We start from the raw sequence: 21,228 nt of genomic DNA, 5'->3' as shown, positions 1-21,228 counted from the left end.
AGATCTGTTCAGTCAGCAATATATTTGTATATGGCAAGTTTGTTATTTTGTTTAATCATTTTTGTTGTTTTTACAGTCAAAGACTTTGTCGTTTTTTTGACAACTTCGGAGTGTTAGTGCTTGGTTTATGGATGGAGCCCCGAACGGAGAAAGCTAGGTTACCGTTGCTTTGTATGAATTGAGTTTGTATACCAAATATTTTTTGTTTAAAAGTATACATTTTTGAGAGAGATTTTTGACATTTTGTTTGGGAAATCAATGTTGTTTTACTGGGTTGAAGCAATATTTTTCATATTTAATCATTTAGTATTTACTATTATGATGGAGTCTTTAAGAGAGATAACAGAATATGGTCAAAGCCTTAACTTGACTGGTGCGGACCTACAGCAGTTTATACAGCAACAACAGGCACATCAGCGTGAACTACGAGCTGCTGAGAGAGAGAAAGAGAAGCAGGATAGAGAGTATGTTCTAAGTAAAGAAGCGCTTGAGATTGAGAAACTCAAACTCCAGGAGAAAAAAGGTATGGAAGAGATTGAAAGTAAACTCATGCATACTATTCAAACATTGGAGCAAAAGTTAGCTGTAAAAGAGTTAGAAATGAAATCAGAAAACTCTAGCAATGCAAAGTTTCCAAAAATGCCTGTCTTCGATGAAGTTAAGGATGATATTGATTCTTATTTGAGACGTTTTGAAAGGTATGCTGCAGCACAGAAATGGAAGTTAGACAGTTGGGCTGTTAACTTGAGCGCACTACTCAGAGGTCGTGCACTGGATGTGTATGCACTGCTGCCACAGGAGAAAGCTTTGGACTATGATGCTTTGAAGACGGCGTTATTAAAGAGGTTTGAAAAGACGGAGGATGGGTTTCGTCAAAAGTTCCGTAAGAGTAGACCTGAGGTAGGGGAAACTTTCTCACAGTTTGTTGTTCGTCTCGGTAGTTATCTCGATAGGTGGATTGAGCTTGGTCGAGTAGACAAGACTTTTGAGGGCCTCTACGATATGTTTCTTAGAGACCAGTTTTTGTTTATGTGTAACAAAGAATTAACATTATTTTTAAAAGAACGTATACCGAAAAACATCAAAGAAATGTGTGCCTTAGCCGATCAGTATAGAGAGGCAAGACATGTAAATATTCAAACACTAGTTCATTATAGCAAGAAGGAGAATACCCCAGAAAAACGTCAGGCATCGAGAGAACAAGACCAACGGGAGCAGAAACAAGGATGGAAGACTCAACCTATGAAGACGCCAATGAAGAAAGATGTTCGTTGCTTCAAGTGTGACAGACTGGGCCACTTTGCGTCTCAGTGCCATCAGACTCAAAAGAACCGGAACTCAGTGAATGCAGTCGTTGATCGAACAGAGGAGGAATCTATGGTGAAGAACTCGGAATTACAAGGCAAGTGTGGATCATTTACTTCCTTTACAAGCACATCTACATTTTCAATGGCATCAAATTCTATGGACCTTGTAAACACTTCATCATGTAACGTTAGTGCATCTCTTGGAGATATGCCTTCCTGTAATGGCAAATTAAATGAACATTTTGTGACAGTGCTTAGGGACACTGGTTGTAACGGCGTTGTAGTTCGCAGGAATTTGATAGATGATGTTCAGCTTACAGGAAATCATCGAATTTGCATTCTGGCGGATGGATCTAGAATTCAAGCACCTGTTGCGCGAGTGAAAGTAGACACTCCATACTTTGTGGGAGAAATAGACGCTTGGTGTTTAGAAAATCCATTGTATTCCCTGATCATCGGAAACATCCCGAACGCAAGAGATCCAAAGGATCCAGATAAAGACTGGACACCTAATCAAGCTCATGCAGTTGTGACTAGGCAACAAGCTCAAAAGGAAGGTAAGAGAACTAAATCTCTTTGTGTTCCAGAAATAATTGACGCTGATATCTGTCCCGACGACATCAAGGCAGCACAGGAGAAAGACGAGACGTTAAACAAGATACGTTCTTTGGTGGGCCAAGACGACGACTCCAAGGTAACCTTCATCAGTAAGAAAGGTATCATTTATCGTGTTTTCCAGTCAGATAAATATCAGAATGGTAAACGATTTACACAGTTGGTTGTACCAAAGAAATTTAGGACTAAAGTTCTTTCTCTCGCTCATGAGTCTATTATGACAGGTCACTTAGGTACTTCTAGGACAGCCAGCAAAGTTCTAGCAGAATTTTATTGGCCGGGAGTTCAAGCGGACGTATGTCGATTCTGTAGATCATGCGACATCTGTCAACGAACCACTCCGAAAGGCAGGACTACAAAGGTTCCACTCGGAGATATGCCTATCATTGAAGTACCATTCAGACGTGTAGCTGTAGACTTGGTAGGACCTATCCAACCAGCAACAAGTAAGGGTAATCGTTACATTTTGACTGTTGTTGACTTTGCTACCCGTTACCCGGAGGCAATTGCTCTTAAAGGAATTGACACTGAACGAGTCGCTGAGGCTCTAGTAGATGTATTTTGTAGAGTTAGGGTACCAAAGGAAATGCTCACGGATATGGGGACACAATTTACATCCGAGCTGATGACAGAGGTCAGTCGTTTACTTTCTATACGACAGTTAACAACGACGCCATATCACCCCATGTGCAATGGACTAGTAGAGCGGTTTAATGGTACGTTAAAGCAGATACTACGACGGTTATGTTCGGAACGTCCAACGGATTGGGATAAGTACCTATCAGCATCGTTGTTCGCATACCGTGATGCTCCTCAGGAGAGTCTAGGATTCTCACCGTTTGAGTTGGTTTACGGACATGAAGTTAGAGGACCTATGAAGATTTTGAGAGAGTTGTGGACTAAAGAAGTAGCAGATTCAGAAGTGAGAACTACATACCAGTATGTTGTAGATTTGAAGGAGCGACTTGAAGACACTTGCAGAATTGCGAGAGAGAATCTACAGAAGTCGTCAATGAAATACCGGAAGTATTACAACAAGGGAGCAAAGAACAGACAAATGTCAAAAGGTGAGAAAGTTCTTATTCTTTTGTCAACTGCCAGTAACAAATTACAAATGCAATGGAAAGGGCCATATGAAATTATAGAAAAAGTAGGAAAAGTCGATTACAGAATAAACGTGAATGGAAAAATTAAAACATTTCATGCAAACATGTTGAAGTTGTACATTGACAGAGAAAGCGACAAAAATGACGAAACAGGTGTTCTAGGTACTGCGGGTGCAGCTGTTCTTGATCTAGATGATGACGGAGAAAGTGATGATGAGATGTTGTGCGATTCCCCAGGTGAAACGAGAAAGGAGGGACCAACAGATGTGAAAGTAAGTGATGAACTAACTGAAAATGAGAAAGCAGACATCAAGGCATTACTAGACGATTTTTCAGATGTTTTAACAGATGTACCTGGTTTATCGAATCTCGGTGTTCACCATATCAAGCTGACTAATGACCAGCCTATCCGCACCAAGCCATATCCTCTGCCGTTTATTTCAAGAGACGTTGTTTGTGACGAGGTAAAGAAGATGTTGGAAGTTGGCGTGATCGAGCCATCGACAAGTCCATACAGTTCCCCGATAGTCATCGTAAAGAAGAAAGACGGTTCGAACAGGTTTTGTATCGATTTTCGTGCAATTAATAAAGTAACTATTTTCGATGCAGAAACTATTCCTAATGCTGATGATATCTATGTGCAACTCTCTGGCTGTAAATATGTGTCCAAATTTGATTTATCTAAAGGACACTGGCAGCTACCATTGGATGAGGCAGCGAAGGAGATCACCGCTTTCCAAACTTCACTTGGTTTGTTTCAGTTCAGGGTGATGCCCTTTGGCTTGATAAACGCTTCCGCAAGTTTCAGTCGGCTGATGCGAAGACTCTTAGATGGAATGCAGTGTGTGGATAACTTTATTGATGATGTGATTGTATATACTCGTACTTTCCAGGAACACATCAATGTGATTCAGAATCTTCTACAAAGACTTCGTGCAGCGCATTTGACTGTAAAACCAAGCAAGTGTTTCATTGGTTACCGAGGCCTTGAGTGCCTTGGACATATTGCGGGCAACGAAGAACTTAGACCTCTTCCCGACAAAGTTTCCGCTATTCACAACTTTTCCCAGCCTTCAACAAAAAAGCAAGTACGCTCATTTTTAGGTCTGGTAGGATTCTATCGCAAATTCATTCCGAATTTTTCAGCTGTTGCTTCACCTTTGACAGATCTTACCAAAAAAGGCCAGCCAAACAAAGTGACATGGGGACCACCCCAAGAGAATGCGTTAATCACTCTCAAGACTGCTTTAACGGTAACACCTGTACTTAAATTACCTGATTTGAATGAAACTTTTGTTTTACAGACAGATGCGTCAGATCGAGGTGTTGGGGCAGTTTTGATCCAGTACGAGAATGGTATGAAAAAACCTGTCGCATACGCTAGCAAGAAACTGTCCAAATGTCAGGTAAATTACTCAACAATTGAAAAGGAATGCTATGCAATAATCTGGGCAGTTCAAAAATTTCGTAGATATTTGTATGGAAAGGAATTTCTACTAGAAACAGACCATCAACCACTGGTTTATCTTACCAAAGCCAAAGTATCAAATGCACGACTGATGCGATGGGCATTATTACTGCAACCATACAGGTTTCGCATTATTTCTATCAAGGGATCAGAAAACGTAGGAGCTGATTGTCTTAGCAGAATGTAGTTATGTTGTATATAATGTAAAGATGATTTTATGCCATATTGATTGTGTTTTTTTCAAAAGTTCATTGAACTTTCTTTTGTTTGGGAGATATGTCACAATCAAAATTTAATCCCGATTATTGTTTTATTTATGTTTATGATTTTTACTTATTTTTCCTTTACGGGACCTCTTTATTCTGTTACCTGTAATGAACCTCAAATTTAGAAATTGCAGGCATTGGTCAGTTACGGCCTATTGTATTTAGAGTATTTAAATCGCTGCATTGCTGACCAGGTAGCCGGGGTCCACGTTTTCATACTTTTTACATGCTTGACGTACAATCCAAGATGTGTAGATAGGTAGTTTTTACAACGGTAACCATTTCTCCATGAGGGTAAGTTAAATTTTCTTATTATTTAGTGTTTTGATATTGCATTAAGATTTGTTAACTTTGTAAGAAAATGGGTTAAGTAATGTTTTTGTTACTGTTTACGTATACAAGTTTTGCTGAGTAGAGTTACTCATGCGTGTAATGTTCTGGTTTTGTGCAGGTACTAAGTTATGTACGCACGCAATGTATTTTGTTTTGCCGCTTATACAGTCGGTGTCGTGGGTTTAGTTGTTAAAACCACTTATGTTAAGAAATTGTGTATTCTTAACGCTGTCTACATATATAACAGTGTTTGGATAGATTTACTGTTTGTACGGTGTGCCATTTGTGCAATGATAGTCAATGGTGACTAGTTTTTTTTTTTAGGTATACGTAACGTGTGACTTAAAAAAGTTATTTAATTTAAAGGTTCCTGATATAATCCTGATAATATCTAGTCATGTGTGTGTTGGCAATGACGTTCAACAGACCGGAGACCCACTGGGAGCCAGTTGGCGGGAGTCCGTCGTGAAACGGGGCGTGTCTGGACGTGGTTGTGAGCGAACACCAAGATGACGTGGATTGAAAGAGACTTTTAAGATATACATATTGTAAATTATAACTATATAAATATTGTGTAAATATTGTTAATACTGATTTTATTTATTTATAAAAAAATGTAAATAGAAAAAAAAAAATCTTGTTGTGTCTGACTGAACAGAACACGACGGCTGTCGTGACAATATAAAGTCCGCCGACAAACTGTATTATACGTAATAACTCTCCACATGCCCCTGTGCTAAAAATAGTGCCAAGCGACTTTTAAAACAATAAAAAAAAAATTAAAATTAAAAAAACGGGACGGGACACTTTGAGAGGGGCAACAGAGGTCATAGGGAGTTATGGTATAAAATTTCATTGCAAAAGCTTCTTAAGAAATCGCCCGGAAATGAAAGTGTTACACACAGACGGAATTTATTAATTTTCGACCTTGAACTTTGACCTTTTGACCTCAAAATCAATAGGGATCGTCCTTAGGTCACAGGTAGTCATGTAAAATTCATTGCAAAAGATCAAAGAATTCGCGAGATATGGCGCGGAAACGAAAGTGTTAAAACAGACAGAATTTATGAATTTATTACCTTGACCTTTGACTTTTTGACCTCAAAATCAATAGAGGTCGTCCTTAGGCCACAGGGAGTTGTCATGTAAAATTTCACTGCAAAAGCTCAAAGGGTTCTCGAGATATCGCACGGAAACGAAAGCGTTACAGACAGACAAAAATACAGACGGACGGACGGACAGACAGACCCAACTTAATATCCCCTACTTTCAGTGAAATAGGGGAACAATAACTAATTCAAGAGAACATTTGTTCTTGTGTTTTTAGAATCTTTACAAAGGCTATAAAGCAGAAGCAGGAGGCAGCTACAAAATTAACTAATGGAGACAGAAACCCTGCAATTGACCCTGAGAACTGAACATCGGACATTAACTTAACTGAACAATATTCTTTTGGAGAAGATTCTGTTAGAGCATGGGGACAGCATTGGAAGAAGGTGATGGTAAATTGTTTTAGCTAAATGTTAATTACCGAGCTAATCGTCAAACGGTATATTGAGTATGTTTTATATGACTCAGTTAATATAAATAATCCTCTTAATCACAAAATGGTAAACTCTTGCATTCCACTATATTTCAAGTTGAATTCACACCGTGTATTTCTTACAAATAAACATCGACTATTGCTTCCAAAGTTTTTAATTACCAAAAAAAAATCTACAGTGCCTAGATATCAAAATTCTTAAACATAGTCCTCCAACGTTTTCATGTTCTTCTTCACCCTTCAACTATAGTTCTGCCGGATAGGTCATTACTAGTGAGTTAAATAGAGTGAATAAGGAGGACACTAAATCACTTATTTTAAATAGCCAATATTTAGTGGACACCGAGTTTTCAACTGGCATTATAAATTATAAATATTGTGAATTCTGTGGAAGATAACGCCAGGGGATGGGCCAAACATGAAAAAGAAGACCTTGACAGATGATAGATACCACCTTTGTACTTTCTGTATATCAGTTTAAAAGATATCGTCTTTGTAGCTATGGTATATCATTTATTAGCGGGTACGGTATATACATAAAATAAACGTTTTAAATGTAACTACGGTATATCGACATAAGTCATATGTTATATGTATATAACATATGTCATATTTGTAGCTGCGGTATATCGATAAAAAAGATATCATAATGTGTTCGTTACTTTCGTTTTCATGAATAATTTTGAATTCTATACAAATGGAATATGTTAACTTGAAATTCCAATAAAATAACACAAATTGATGTTTGTAATTTATAGCAACCTACTGTTAGATTTTTTAGCAATCAGACATTAATATCTATTGTAAGTTACACAAGCATATGACCGTCGAAAGCACGGTTTTCATGAAGATTAAAAGATGTTAGCTAGCTTTATTGTGATAAAAAGAATTATCCCTTTTGATAAGATTGTTTTAATTCTATGTGCAGATGGAATATAAATTTAGACATCCAACTTTTCTTTTTCGTGTATTCCAGTATGAACTAGATATGGGGTTTATGTCGCCCAACGTTTTCGAAAATTCTTTGGTCATTTTTCGTGCCAACACCTACTGTGACACGGGACTTTGGATTATAAGTCTCATGCGAAGGACCGGTCTCCACGTCTCACAGTGGATCGAACCCGCGACGTAAGGATCGACCCCTTACTCCCCGACTCTATAGCAAACACTATAACCATTGAGCCACGCAAGCGACCTATTTATGTTCCCCAAACGAAGTTTGGGAACATATTGTTTTTACTCTGTTTCTTATTCTTATTATTATTATTATTATTATTATTATTATTATTCTTTTTTTCTACTTTCTTCTCCGGTACTTTTTTGTCCGCGAGTGTTCTCATAGAACCACTCATCCGATTGACATGAAACCTTTTTAGGGTTAATAGGCATGTTGTGTAGGTGTTCGGAACGAAGGTCATTTTGCGCGCACATGCATGCACGTGCGCGCGCGTGCAATGAGTGAAATGACTGATATACTTGATGAAGCCGTAACTTTGATATTTCTTGATGAATTGCTTTGAAACTCAAAATATAAAGATACATTAGTAGTCTAGACAAGATAACATGGTCAAATTAGCGTGAACTCACGCGCATGCACGTGCGCTCTTCTCTGATTGGCTGATACAAAAATCTCAATGATTTCCTTGTTTTTTGACAAAATACTTAAATTTAGAATATAAGTATATATTATAAGGTGCTACAACATGTTATATAGGAAATTTCTTGAAAACACGCGCATGCAGGTGTGCTGCAATCTGATTGGTTGAAACTTTAAATGTCTATAACTCCCTTGGTTTTCAACAAAACAGGATGAAATTTATGACATGGATAGGCACATAGAGCTCCTACATTATAATACTATCAAAATTGAATGCAAGGACCTGCATGTGCGTATGCTGAATTCTGATTGGCTAATACTTAAAGGGTTACATCTCTCTTATTTTTCAATGAAATTCTTTAATATTTAACACAACTGTATGTATTGTGAGACACTATAAGAAAATTAAAGTGAAAAATGTAGAAAACATGTGCAAGCACATGCGCTGAAATTTGATTGGCTAATACCCATATGGCTATATCGGAGTAGTTTTCCAATGAAATACCCTTAAAAATAAAGTGTCCATCTATATTACAAAAGTATTCTCTAATTTATTTAAGCTTGTAGAAAATGGGGCATCATAAGGGATTTGGGGAGCCGTTTGGGGAACATCTGTAACGGTTCCCGTTACAATTAGCACTAGTTGATTTTTGCTTTTATACAAAATGTGACTACCTGGTCTATATATAGGACTCACGATGGGTGTGACCGGTCTACAGGGCATTCTTACTTCTCCAGGGCCCATGATACTTACTACATCAAGGAACCTGATACTTACTACACCAATCAACCACCTCTGAAATTTCTAGGACCCTGTTTTAAGCCCTGTCTGTACATTTGCATTGTTTGGAAATTTTGTGATCGCTCACTTTTCGTTATCTTCACATATTCCTTTGAATAATCTGTGCAGACGGATTATGCTTTTAGACATCCATTTAAAATTCCTTGAAGTATCACAAGATATAATATTTTAGCTACTCTCTTTTTTCCTTATACTTCCCCAGGGCTTAAAGCTCAGGTGAATTTCCTGATCATCATTTGTCCGGAATCCATCCGTCTGTCCGTGTTCTTCTTTCTGTCCGTCTTTACACTTTTCATATTTTCGACAATTTTAAGCAAAATTTTCAACAAAGCATCCTTGGGTGAAGGTTATTCTATTTTTTTTCTAAAGCATGAACAAGTCCTGTTCTATGGTGACATAATCAAGAAAAGGCACAAATAGCTCAAGAGCATTATAAAATCTTTGAAGGAACCACTGGACGAGAAGAGATGAAAGTAGGATGAAAGTTTCCCGCGGTAAAGTAGATTCTTGATTTTTTAAATTATGGTCCCTGTGGGTAGGATCAGTCCACAGTAAGGGATCAAAGTTAAACATTGAAAGACATAGAAAAAATTCTTTAAATACCTTCTCAAAAACCTTTAGATAACAAAAACATGAAAAATTTATGAAAGCTTCATGATTTATTTAGATTCTACACTCCTAAAATCATGACTTCCTGGGTAGGGTTATGCCGCAATAAGGGAACAGGGTTTTACACAGAAATATACAGGAATTTTTTTAAAATCTTCTCATGAACCATTGGACCAGAAGAAATAAAACTTATGTGTTAGGTTTCTGAGGTGTTCTAGATTCTACATTTTGCAAAAAAAAAAAAAAACAATGACCTTCAGGAGTAGGGTATGGGCACAATAGGGGATCAAAGTTTTACATTAAGATATTGCGGTTAGAGTTAGCTAAATTAGGAATCATGAAAAACATTCATTTTCTTTTCATCACTTGTAGGCCAAGTTAATCTTTATGATAATGACGCACATTCATGTTGTGTTGATTAGAATGAGAGTTGGGCTACAGTATGGGGTCACAGTTTTTCATGGAAATATATTAAAATCTTTTTTGGAAATCTGAAAAAGGTATAACAAGGCTAAAGCTACTCTGAAGAGCGTTGTGGCCCATGGAGCTCTTATTACTATTTCAATGTTTTCTTTCATCTGGTACCGTATTAAATGCTGATAACGAATTTCCTATTTATAAGGGTGCTTCGAAGTAATGCTGTTCCCTTAATTAATACATAGATGTACGTATAATAAATGAACTTTCTTAACGAAAACCGATGTTGAAACTAACTGCTTCCTCATACTTATTTCGTGAATTGATTTGATGTACATAGATCGAGTCCTTTTACAAAATATTGCAGACTTGATTCTAACTTTTACGTCTTCTATATAAAACTGTAAGTAAAAAATGGTCAACCAGTTAAACAGATATAATACATAGTTTGTTTATACTAAATGTACTTCTTTTTATTCTTTTCTCTTTCAGTGCAATATTTATTTAGAAATACTAGTGAATTTAAAAACTTGCTGCTTTTTCTTTTTTTATATTTAATGTCAGAAACCATCCTTTTAATTTTCGTTGTACTTGATTCGAGTAAAGGGCGGTTAGCCTACGCTTTAATTATGATGATTATTATGTTTTGCACTTTCTGTATTTAATTCTCAGTACTGCTGAAATATTTATTAATATATATTATTATTGTATCTCTATTACAAAACTCCTACAAGGAAGTCGTAATGTAGTACTGTAGCTCTATTTTTTTTGGCTTCTATTATACTTCTTTCTGATTTGACAGGCTGATTCTATCAAATGCTACTCCCCTTATACATAGCTCTACACATGATATGTACATTTTATTTATGCCAAATGGTGTTGCATTTCAATGTTTCCGGATATATACTGGCATCTGTTTTAAAAAAAAATGGTATTAATTGATTAAATCACGTAACGTTTCTATCAGATGATACCCCCTCCTTACATATCTGTACGCATAATAAATACATTTTCTTTATGTAAAATGATGGCGAAATTTAATGCTTTCCGATAGGGATTTTGTTATTGACTTCTGATGTAAAGAGAGTATTGATTAATTTAATTATAACAAAAGCAATCATTAAACTAAAGAGGTGTTAAGATGTTAAAAAAAAAAGTTATAGACATTGGAAAAAATAGTTTGTCTTTATTCTTCATTATTAATATTAACTGCTCTGAAGGTAAAACTTCATACGACATTCGGATATATTGATGATGTTTGATAAATTAACAATAGTTTTTGTCTCTTTTGTATGCTGTTAAATTTGCTAGCAAATCAGACCTTAAACATCCATTGTAAATGAAACAAGTTTTTGGCCATTTAAACACGCTTTTTATCTTCTAGAAAGTACAAAATATTGCTTTTATTGTAATGATAATAAGCATCCCTACTGTTAACCTTGTTTTAATTCTGTATATAGACGAAGAATGTATTAAGACAGTCAATTAAAAACTTCCTACAAGAAAGAAGAAAATGAAATATTTCAGCCTATTTCTTTTTTCATATTACTAGTATAGTTTATTTCATTAGATACTGTGATTGTATTACCGGTAAATGATGTTCCTATAGTGCGAAGCTAATATTGAATTTTCCATTTGGAAAAGTGCTTCGATTTAGTTTTATTTCATTACTTTCATGATTTGCCTGTTATACAGAGAATATTGATTGAATTTTCGTTTTATTTTTCTTGTTTATAGCCTACCATTCTTCTAAATAAAATTTAGTAAATAAGGTAAATCGATCAAACATATATGATATATAATTTTTTATTTCTATTAAATGCATTATCTTCTAGCGCAAACTCTTCTGGTAAAAATACTGTGAAAGGGTAACTTTGACGGTCTGGAAACGTTAACAAAATTGATAAATTTCTGAAAATCGTCTAATTTTCCACTCATCGACTTTTCATTCCTGTACAAAAACAATGTTAAATGCTAGTAGATCGTCGAAGTTTCTACTCGCCATTCCTATAATGTAACGAAATCGTCAAACTTTCAACGATTTAGTTTGACCACTTTTCAGTACTAGTAAAACTACAAGTCTGGCTTCTTTTTCTTCTTTACAAGAAATGTCAGAAAACGATCCCTTTAATTTCCAATGTACTTGACTCAAGTGAAGAACAGTTAGCCTTAACTTTTATTATGATGATGACTATTTACTCTTTCGCTTACTGTGTTTAAAGTCTTTGGCAGGTGAAATATTTATAAGCTCACCTTGGAAAAAATCCTACAAGGAAGTCGTAATGTGTTGTTCTAGCTCTATTTCTTTGCTTCTATTATATTTTTTCCGATTTCACAGGGTGTTTCTATCGAATTCTAACCAATTCATATATAGCTCTTCACATAACAAATATAACTTCTTTATGAAAAATGATCTTGTATCTATGTAGATACTAAATTAAGACTCATTTGAAAGAACTGAGCTCCTTTGTTTACATTTTTATAGTCTCTTACATTTCATCACTTCGATGCGCCAGTTATACCTCTGACAGTACAACAGGTTAGCAAACTTAAGAATAGGTTGGTTAATCAGTTCCTAATTGTCAGTGTAGAAATGTTTCTTCTCCTTTCCTTGCTCTTTGAATCTCAACGTTCTGCTTCGAAGAAATTCGAGAACTTTGCTTAATTGCTGCATCAGTGGCCAAATTATGCTCCTAAGGGACTATTGTACATTGTACATGTTGGTCGTCCTACTTTTAGTCTTCTTTGGGTGTTTCCTGTCTGCATAAATCTGTTCCATAGATGACTTTTGGTGCCTTGTGAGACTCTACGTTATTTGCGCAACATACATCCAAAAAAGGATAAATTGCAAAACAATAAACTCACTTGACGTATTACGAAAAAAAAAAAAATAAAATTTGAAGCTATGTTTTAAAATAATTCATTGAAGTTCTAGAAATAGAAAGGATTATGTCATGTAATAGAAATAGGTTACTTTTACCTTTTCTTCTTGAAAAGTCTGCTTAAGAAGTAAGGGCATGCCAGTTAATGAAGATAAATGAATTACTTGTAATCGATTACATTTGAATGAAGACAAATAAAAACATGTCGACCTTCAAGTCCTTAAATTGAAATAAACTATAAAACACAATTGACCAGATCTGTAGAAAGCAGTGTTTGATTTGTGTCATCTTGGTTGAATAGAATGTTTCGATATTTATTTCTCAACATTTTGTTATTAATGGTAAGTATGAAGAAGATCTTTTTCTGGTAAAATTCTACCTTCAAACCTTAAATAAGAATTCATTCAGTCAATAATTCTTTACAACTCAAATATCAATCATTTTAATGTTATTTAAAAGAGACCTAAGGTTTGAATTCGCTATTATTGGATAAACTACGAAAATAAAACACAAAATACTTTTAGGCTTTCGTCAAAATATTGTTCACTTTAAAGAAATGTGAAAAGAATTTATAATATGCATATGAAGTTGATATTTATATACTTTTAGTACAAGAAAGAGTTAAAGTATATCATTGAGGGAATTCCAGTTCCCGAGGCTAGGCTATATCCCAAGGGTGAAATCCAGGGAAATAGCCCTGGTTGAGTGGAACTGGAATTTTGCTTACTCCCTCAATGATATAATTTTTAACTGTTTTATTATACCAATACAAATTTCTGGTCTCCAAGATCTTATATGTTCAGAAGTAAAATCTAGAGCATGAATATATGGAGATAACGAACAGAATTCAAGCTCAAAAGCCCATTCAAATCTTTATGAATAACTAGGAATAAGCTTCCGAAGCACTGGGCACTCAATGAGTATAATAAGCATTATCTCTGATTTCTTTTTATTCATTCTACACCAAAGTTTTATACTTGGGCAATATAAAGATTGGCTTAAATGTCAAAGGGGCACATTTTCACACTAGTCATTAAAGTATTCTTACGAAAATAAATGACTTATTTGAGACTGAATTTAAATAATTTAATTCTGTTTGTAACGTGCTATTTGATTGGATAAAAAATTAATTTATATCGTATAAATTGGGTTGCCTACATCACAATAACTTGCGTCAAAAACGTATCGATCCGCCTGACATAACATTCAAATTTTGTACAAATTAAAATCATTTTTTAAAGGCAATCGTCTTTTTTCTTACACTAAATGAATGGAAATTAAATTATAAGGAATGAAATAAATAGCTACCCAATTTATACGGTATAAACTGGGTTGGAACAGTTTACTCTATTGTTATAAACCGCTGTGCGTATTATAAAGCGTAAACTGCCCCAACCCAGTTTATATCGTATAAAATGGGTAGCTATTAAACTCATTCCTTAAATACTGACTTAGAAGGTGCAATTAAAGTCGTTTAACACTGGTTTTATGAAATAAAACATTTTTAAAGAAGTAAACGTATTGCAAAATATAAGACTGACGGTCATGAAGTGTTGTATAATAGTTATAGGAGAATGTTATAAAATTAACTCACCATGGAAGGAATATATTTCTTTTTATCTTTGGATGAAGAAATCAAAGCTGGAGGATAGTCGAAATATATACGATTTATATTAATAGTAATTAAACATCATTTAAATTACATAATGAGTTACATTTTTACCAACTCAGTTACCTTACATAAATTAGATCATGTACATAATAATCAGTTACTTTGCATCTTCTTACACAATTCAAGATGCAGCATCTCCATTAGCAACTGTACGCCAAAAAGGAAACTTTTCATGCTTTTTTAAACAGTGTAACATTTTTTTAACGTACGAAAGATATACCGTATATGAATTACATACATGAAATTAGTTCTTGTCCCTTCACAGGTGTTGTCACAAAGATTCAAAAAGATCTATACACATGTTAGAGACCTCCGATTTCCACAGGGAAGATATTAAAACAACCATTTATAACCATTTATAATAAAGAATATATGCTGGGAAGACTTTTATACAGGCAGGACATTTATGCACAAACGACATTTCTGCAGGTGAGACATTTATGCAGATAAACATTTGCACAGGTAGGGGTTTAATAAAGGTAAGACACTTATACTGATCAGACATTTATAAATGTAAGTTATTTATAGAGGTGAGACATTTATACAGATGTGACATTAATACAGGTGTGACATTTATATAGGTGTGACATTAATACAGGTGTGACGTTTATACATGTGTGACATTTATACAGGTGTAACATTTACATAGGTGTAACATTTATACAGGTGTGACATTAATATAGGTGTGACATTTATACAGGTGTGACATTAATACAGGTGTGACATTTATACAGGTGTAACATTTATTCAGGTGTGACATTTATACAGGTGTGACATTTATACATGTGTGACATTTATTCAAGTGTAACATTTATACAGGTGTGACATTTAAGCAGGTGTGGCATTTATAATTTATATAGGTGTGACATTTTTACAGGTGCATTTCTTTTTCTATTTTTGTCAATCTTTTTTATCCAACTGCAAAATTGAAATAGGACCAAATATTAACGAAAAGTTTTTTTTATTTAAATATGAATTGATTCTCAGTTCAAAACAATTATTCAAAAATATTGTTCTTAACAAACACAAGTGAAGAACATTTTTGACGGAACGTAAATAATCTTATTCATTGTAATTGATAACATTTTCTGCTATAAACGTTAGCATTGACATTCTTCTTAGTAGCAATACAAGATTTTTACCTTTAAAAAATATCAGAGATATACCAAATGAACACCATTCATTAATGAATTATTCAATAAACCTCAATTATAATTGTTTTGTTTCTTACCTTAAGTCTGGGGAATGTCCTAGATATGCCTACAGAAGACCATGTATCGGTGATTTATGTACCAACGATTACGAATGCTCTGGGGTTAAATGTATCCATTAAACCTGGCTTACATTTAGACTTACAATTTTTAACTGTTTAGAAATTCATTAGAATTTTTCATTCAATTCAGTAACTTTCTTGATATATATATTTTCTGAAATTTAAGACATTTATGAAATAATTTTCTTAGAATAACTTTTGGAAAAAATATCTGATTTTTGAAGAAAAAAAAAAGATGATTACGGTATTTTCTTAGACGAGAAGTGCTGCTTGTACGGCTGTGGACGTAGACGAAGGTGTGTGGAAGCTATTCATGGAGCAGATGGTAATATATCAATTATCATTCAATTTAACCAGCCCGAATGCAATAAACTTACGTAATGCTAATACATCTAGTACCATTGACAGTAAAGGCACATCTAATTCGTATGCATATGACAGCAAGAACAAGTGAAATCGTCTAAAGAATATATATATATATATATATATATATATATATATATATATATATATATATATATATATATATATATATATATATATATATATATATATATATATATATATATATATATATATATATATTCTACACGGTAGAACTTATGATATTTTTACTGTTGCTTAACGTAGGTATGTATGTATATACGATGTGCTAGAAAACTGAAGATGGTTAAAGCTCATGAAAACAGAAAGAACATATTGACAGTATTGGCATGATTCAGGACAACCATAAATAATGGTAAATAATAAGACTTAATAAATGTCAATCTTATGTAAGGAATACAATTTAGAGAAATATGTTGCCCTGTGACCCTTGGCCAAGGATATGGTATGTAATCGAAGGTGGCATTCAAGAAACATACATGATTATTAAGGCAACGGAGAGTAAAATATAAAATTTAAAATGTATCTACTGTTTTTAGCAATATAACTAGCAATAGATTGTATACCCACTCCTGTTTATGTTGATTGTATTTAAAGGACCTGTAGCAGTATAATTTATTAAAATATGGAATTACACAGTGTCTTCTGGTCTATGTGTTCAACATACCCCAACCCTTCAACCCCCCCTAACAAAAAAACTAAAACAAACAAAAGCTAAACAAAGGGATATTATGTTTCTTGTCTAAACTCAGCCATAAAAAAGTTTTCGCGCTATTGACCAGCAGGAGATTTTTTTAGGGCATCAACAATAACTATTAGATGAATGTTATAAGAGAAAATATTTTTATTACAGTGCAATTTCAAGTAAATAGGGATCACATATGGATTTCATGAAAGAAAGCACGGTGAACATAGCCAGTACAGCTTGGTTCGCCTCCATGGCTGACAGAGAGTAAAAGTTTCCAAAATCCATGGATAACTGTTTCTTTTGAGAGGGAGGATTTAATATATCTATTTGCGTACTTTTTTTCCCTGCACATAATGAACAAAAGAATATATTGATGATGATTAGTTTATATCCCTTTTCAGTATTTAAACCAAAAAAAAAAAAAGAAAAAAAAAGTCAATACTTTTTTTTTAAATTAAAAAAGGGTAAGGAAATCGCACAGTCATCGATCAAAAAAAAAAAAGGAAAAAAAAACTTCATATCTTTGAACGTGGCATAAAGCACGGATCCCAAAATTCTAGAGATGACATCAGTTGCCTAGGAGGGGTAAGCATCCCCTGTCAAACAGTCAAACCATGAGCACTATGTATCAATCAGGTTGACGAAAGAAACGGTACTAAATAATAAGAAATAAATGAATAATTAGAACAATGACCTAACAATTGGTATAAATTATGTCAGATTTACAAAATGGTGGTTTTAAAAGAGGGTGTTGAAATCCCTGTAACATAAACTTCTATGTTAGTAGATTGCCTAGGTTTAAAAATTGATCTTACTTAATGCATGCTTTTGCGTATCGAATAAGTTGGAAGACATAGACTCCATATGCAGGTGATAGTGGAATATTACTACCTAAATTTTGTATACCAAAAACTCCAAATCAGTTTTGATTGTTTGAACTTAATTTTAAAAAAACAATCTGTAAATTTCATGGATAGTGCACACAGCCCAGGGATGAAATTGAAAAGATTCTTTCTTCATGGAGAACTCATACTGAAATCGTAATAAAAATTGACTTTGTCGTAAAATAAGCGGTAGTCATTATCTACTAATGTCTTCAGTATTGGGTATTAGACAGAGTGCAGATATCAAGAAAAGAGAAACAAACTACAGGTAAACTTCGATATCTCGAACTTGGCGGGACTGAGGAAAAACTTCGAGATATCCGAGTGTTCGAGATATCGAAGTTGATGAATTTGGTACCGATATTGTTATGTTACATGTTCTATTAACAGGAAGCCCCCCCCCCCTTTCCACCACGTGCATAATTCAAGCGGTAAATGTTTTAGTTCGTACTTAGTGATTATCTTTTTAAAAATACATTTGCATATACACTTATGCATATATTATTTTATTTAATACTGCAACACTTACATTTTACAAATTTCGATCGCTTTCAATAGCGATAATAATGCTGGTTTCAGGATTTCTGATACCCAGATATGTGTTACGCTTTGTAAATGATAAACCGATCACTGTAGTAAGGATTAAAACGGAAACAGGAATTATCGTTCTACAATAATTTATTCTGCGTTTTTATCCATGTTGACAAGGTGTATGGAGGAATTTCAAATTTCTTTGCTATAGCTGCCTTGGATTCTGTACCTTTTTCAACTTCTGTAATAGCCTGAAACTTTGTTTCGATTGTATGAACTTAAAGTTTTCTTTTTACACCACGGTCAGATAATCTAACTATCCCCCCGGGTTGGCTACCGGGTCCTTCGTTAGATTGCTTATCAGACATGATGTGTACTGGAGATTTAGATTTTTGGTACTGACTTTTATACTAAAAATAATGTCTTTAATTTTTTTAATTTCTTGAGTTCAATATCACTTTGATGTGTTCAGTGTTTACTTTGATATGTAATAATGTGTATAAGCGTGCATTTTCGATAAATTTAAATTCTTATTACAGTAATCGTCCCCCAAGCCGCTGTTTCATTATCGTGTCATCATATTTCTGAGTGTGCATTTTATTAGCATCTCCAAATCACCTGGCCTGCGTAATTAAATTTAACTACCAAAAACAACAGCTTGGGGCTAATAAGGTGTGATTATCAGCAATGGTCCCGTAAAGCCTGTGCTAGACCTAACGGACACGTTCAACAGACCGTAAAATTAGCATAATTGGATTATTTTATACTAAGGTGTGAATTCAGCGGAGCGAGAAATTTGTTGGACTTCGAGATAACGCATGTGTTTATAGCACTTGGGACCGTAAATGTACTTCGAGATAAGCGTAGTATTCGAGATTTCCGTGTTCGACATACCGGGGTTTTTTAAAATCATAAATATAATAAAAACGGCCGGGACCGTTGATTCACTTCGAGATATCCGTGGTATTCGACATATCGGTGTTCGAGATACCGATGTTTACCTGTATCATTCCCTCCCCCCTCTCTCTCTCAAAAATAAAATAAAATATAAACAAAAATTATTATATAATTAACTATGATTAATCAAACGATCATTGATTTTCAATTAGTTTAGGTGTGTACACTTTGGGGGACACTGCAAGGTTAAAAATGGGTCAGAGATATTGTTTGTCTGTATGTTGTTTAACGTCCCTCTCGAGAATTTTTCATTCATATGGAGACGCCACCACTTGCCGGTGGAGAGCTGCACATTTTGCCCTATACTCGACACTTACGGCCATTGAGCAGTGAGGGATCTTTTTCGTGCAAGCACCTACTGCGACAAGGGACCTCGGTTTATACGGTCTCATCCGAAGGACCGGTCTCCACGTCCCTCAGAGGGATTCGAACCCGCGATGTAAGGATCAACTCCTTACTCCGCGACTCTAGAGCAGACGCTCTAACCACTGCGCCACGCGGGCGACGGGTTAGAGATAAAATGATTAAACAATTTACTAGGAATAATCCGACTATTTCTTGCTCATCGATTTGCAATTAGTTCAAGGAGGTTGGAACCTGTTATCAAAAGTATTGGGAATTTTTTATGAAGTATACTTTTAGAATCTACACATATAGTTTAATCAAAAATCATAGCAAAAAATGGGGTTCAGTGCACTTCTTTTGGCGCTACACAGCATTTAATTGACCTTTTTGCACTGTAATTACGTCTTTCACATTAATCAATTTTTCAGTTTTTCCTATACTATTTTTTATCCAAATAAATTATTGAAACAAACACAGTCTTTTCTCATTTTGAATAGTCACATTAAAATTTGTGTCGACAAAAAAGTTTCAAATGGCATAGTCAATTATTTGACATTTCTGCACTCAAAAAATGTCATTTCTCTGGCATTAAAAATTTAACAAGCAATAAAATCATTAAAAAGTATTGACATTTTTCTGAAATGAAACAGAATAGTTAAAATTATCTTATATATTCAGAAAAGAAAATTAAAAGTGGGGTCTGTGATGTTAATTTTTAGATATTACTAAAATATTGTTAATCTTAAGCTTAAAGTGGGCTATTTTTTCCCAGGATTTTCACTATATATTTGCTATATTTGTCAAATATGATGATAGAAATCATGACAGTTATTTAATATATAATTTAGGACAAGCAAAAAAAAAAAACATTTCACTGCACAAAACAATTCTGTGTGCAGGCTGAATGTAAAAAAAAGAATTAGATATTACTAAAATAGTGTTAATTTTAAGCTTAAATTGGGCTATTTTTTTCCCCCAGGACTTTCACAATATATTTGATATATTTGTCAAATATGATGATAGAATTCATGACAGTTAATTTAATATATAATTTAGGACCAGCATAAAACATTTCACTGCACAAAATAACTCTGTGTGCAGGCTGCATGGAAAGATAGGAATCCAACCTTAACAATACTGTAAATACTCCGAAAGAGAAAAATTTTCTTCTAAAGAGAACCTTCCGCCACAAAATATAGTTCCCCATTTAATGGGGTTTTAATTGAGTATAGTTTAATTAGCATTGTAGAATCCAAATTTTTTTAAGAAATAAAACATTATGCAGAATTTTTTTAATAGAGGTCAAGACAAAAATCTGCTCAAAGCTCAGGAACGAACCCCTTTAACGCGGATGGTATAATTTTCCCCAAAATTCTCGCCCTCATTGGCAGGATAGAGTGGTCAGGCGAATTGAAATGTCTATAAAGATGTCGATGCCCCTCTGTATTTATTTCACATCTATGATCCGACATTCTCTTATTGAGCAACACTTTGACCCCAGTATAAATCCGTCTGCATAGAGTACATTCCATTTCATAGACGATGTTTA

General features: G+C 34.3%; 1 protein-coding gene across 1 annotated transcript; it reads left to right on the top strand.

The window, feature by feature from the left end:
- The first annotated feature begins 321 nt into the window (after window positions 1-321).
- Window positions 322-4,683, top strand: LOC133198475 (uncharacterized). Its single transcript, XM_061334564.1, has one exon. It carries the CDS (start codon window positions 322-324, stop codon window positions 4,681-4,683), a length of 4,362 nt encoding a protein of 1,453 aa, XP_061190548.1.
- Window positions 4,684-21,228: the final 16,545 nt, after the last annotated feature.

This window comes from Saccostrea echinata, unplaced genomic scaffold, assembly GCF_033153115.1.
Source record: "Saccostrea echinata isolate AGI-Se365-2 ecotype Australia unplaced genomic scaffold, CSIRO_AGI_Sech_v1 ptg000033l, whole genome shotgun sequence".
Taxonomy (NCBI): Eukaryota; Metazoa; Mollusca; class Bivalvia; order Ostreida; family Ostreidae; genus Saccostrea; species Saccostrea echinata.
The sequence above is the reverse complement of the archived record's forward strand: the minus strand, read 5'-3'. Positions and strand labels throughout refer to the sequence as shown.

What these genes read in the sequence shown, in the direction of transcription:
- LOC133198475 (XM_061334564.1), top strand. Translation starts at nt 322, where the DNA reads ATGGAGTCTTTAAGAGAGATAACAGAATATGGTCAAAGCCTTAACTTG.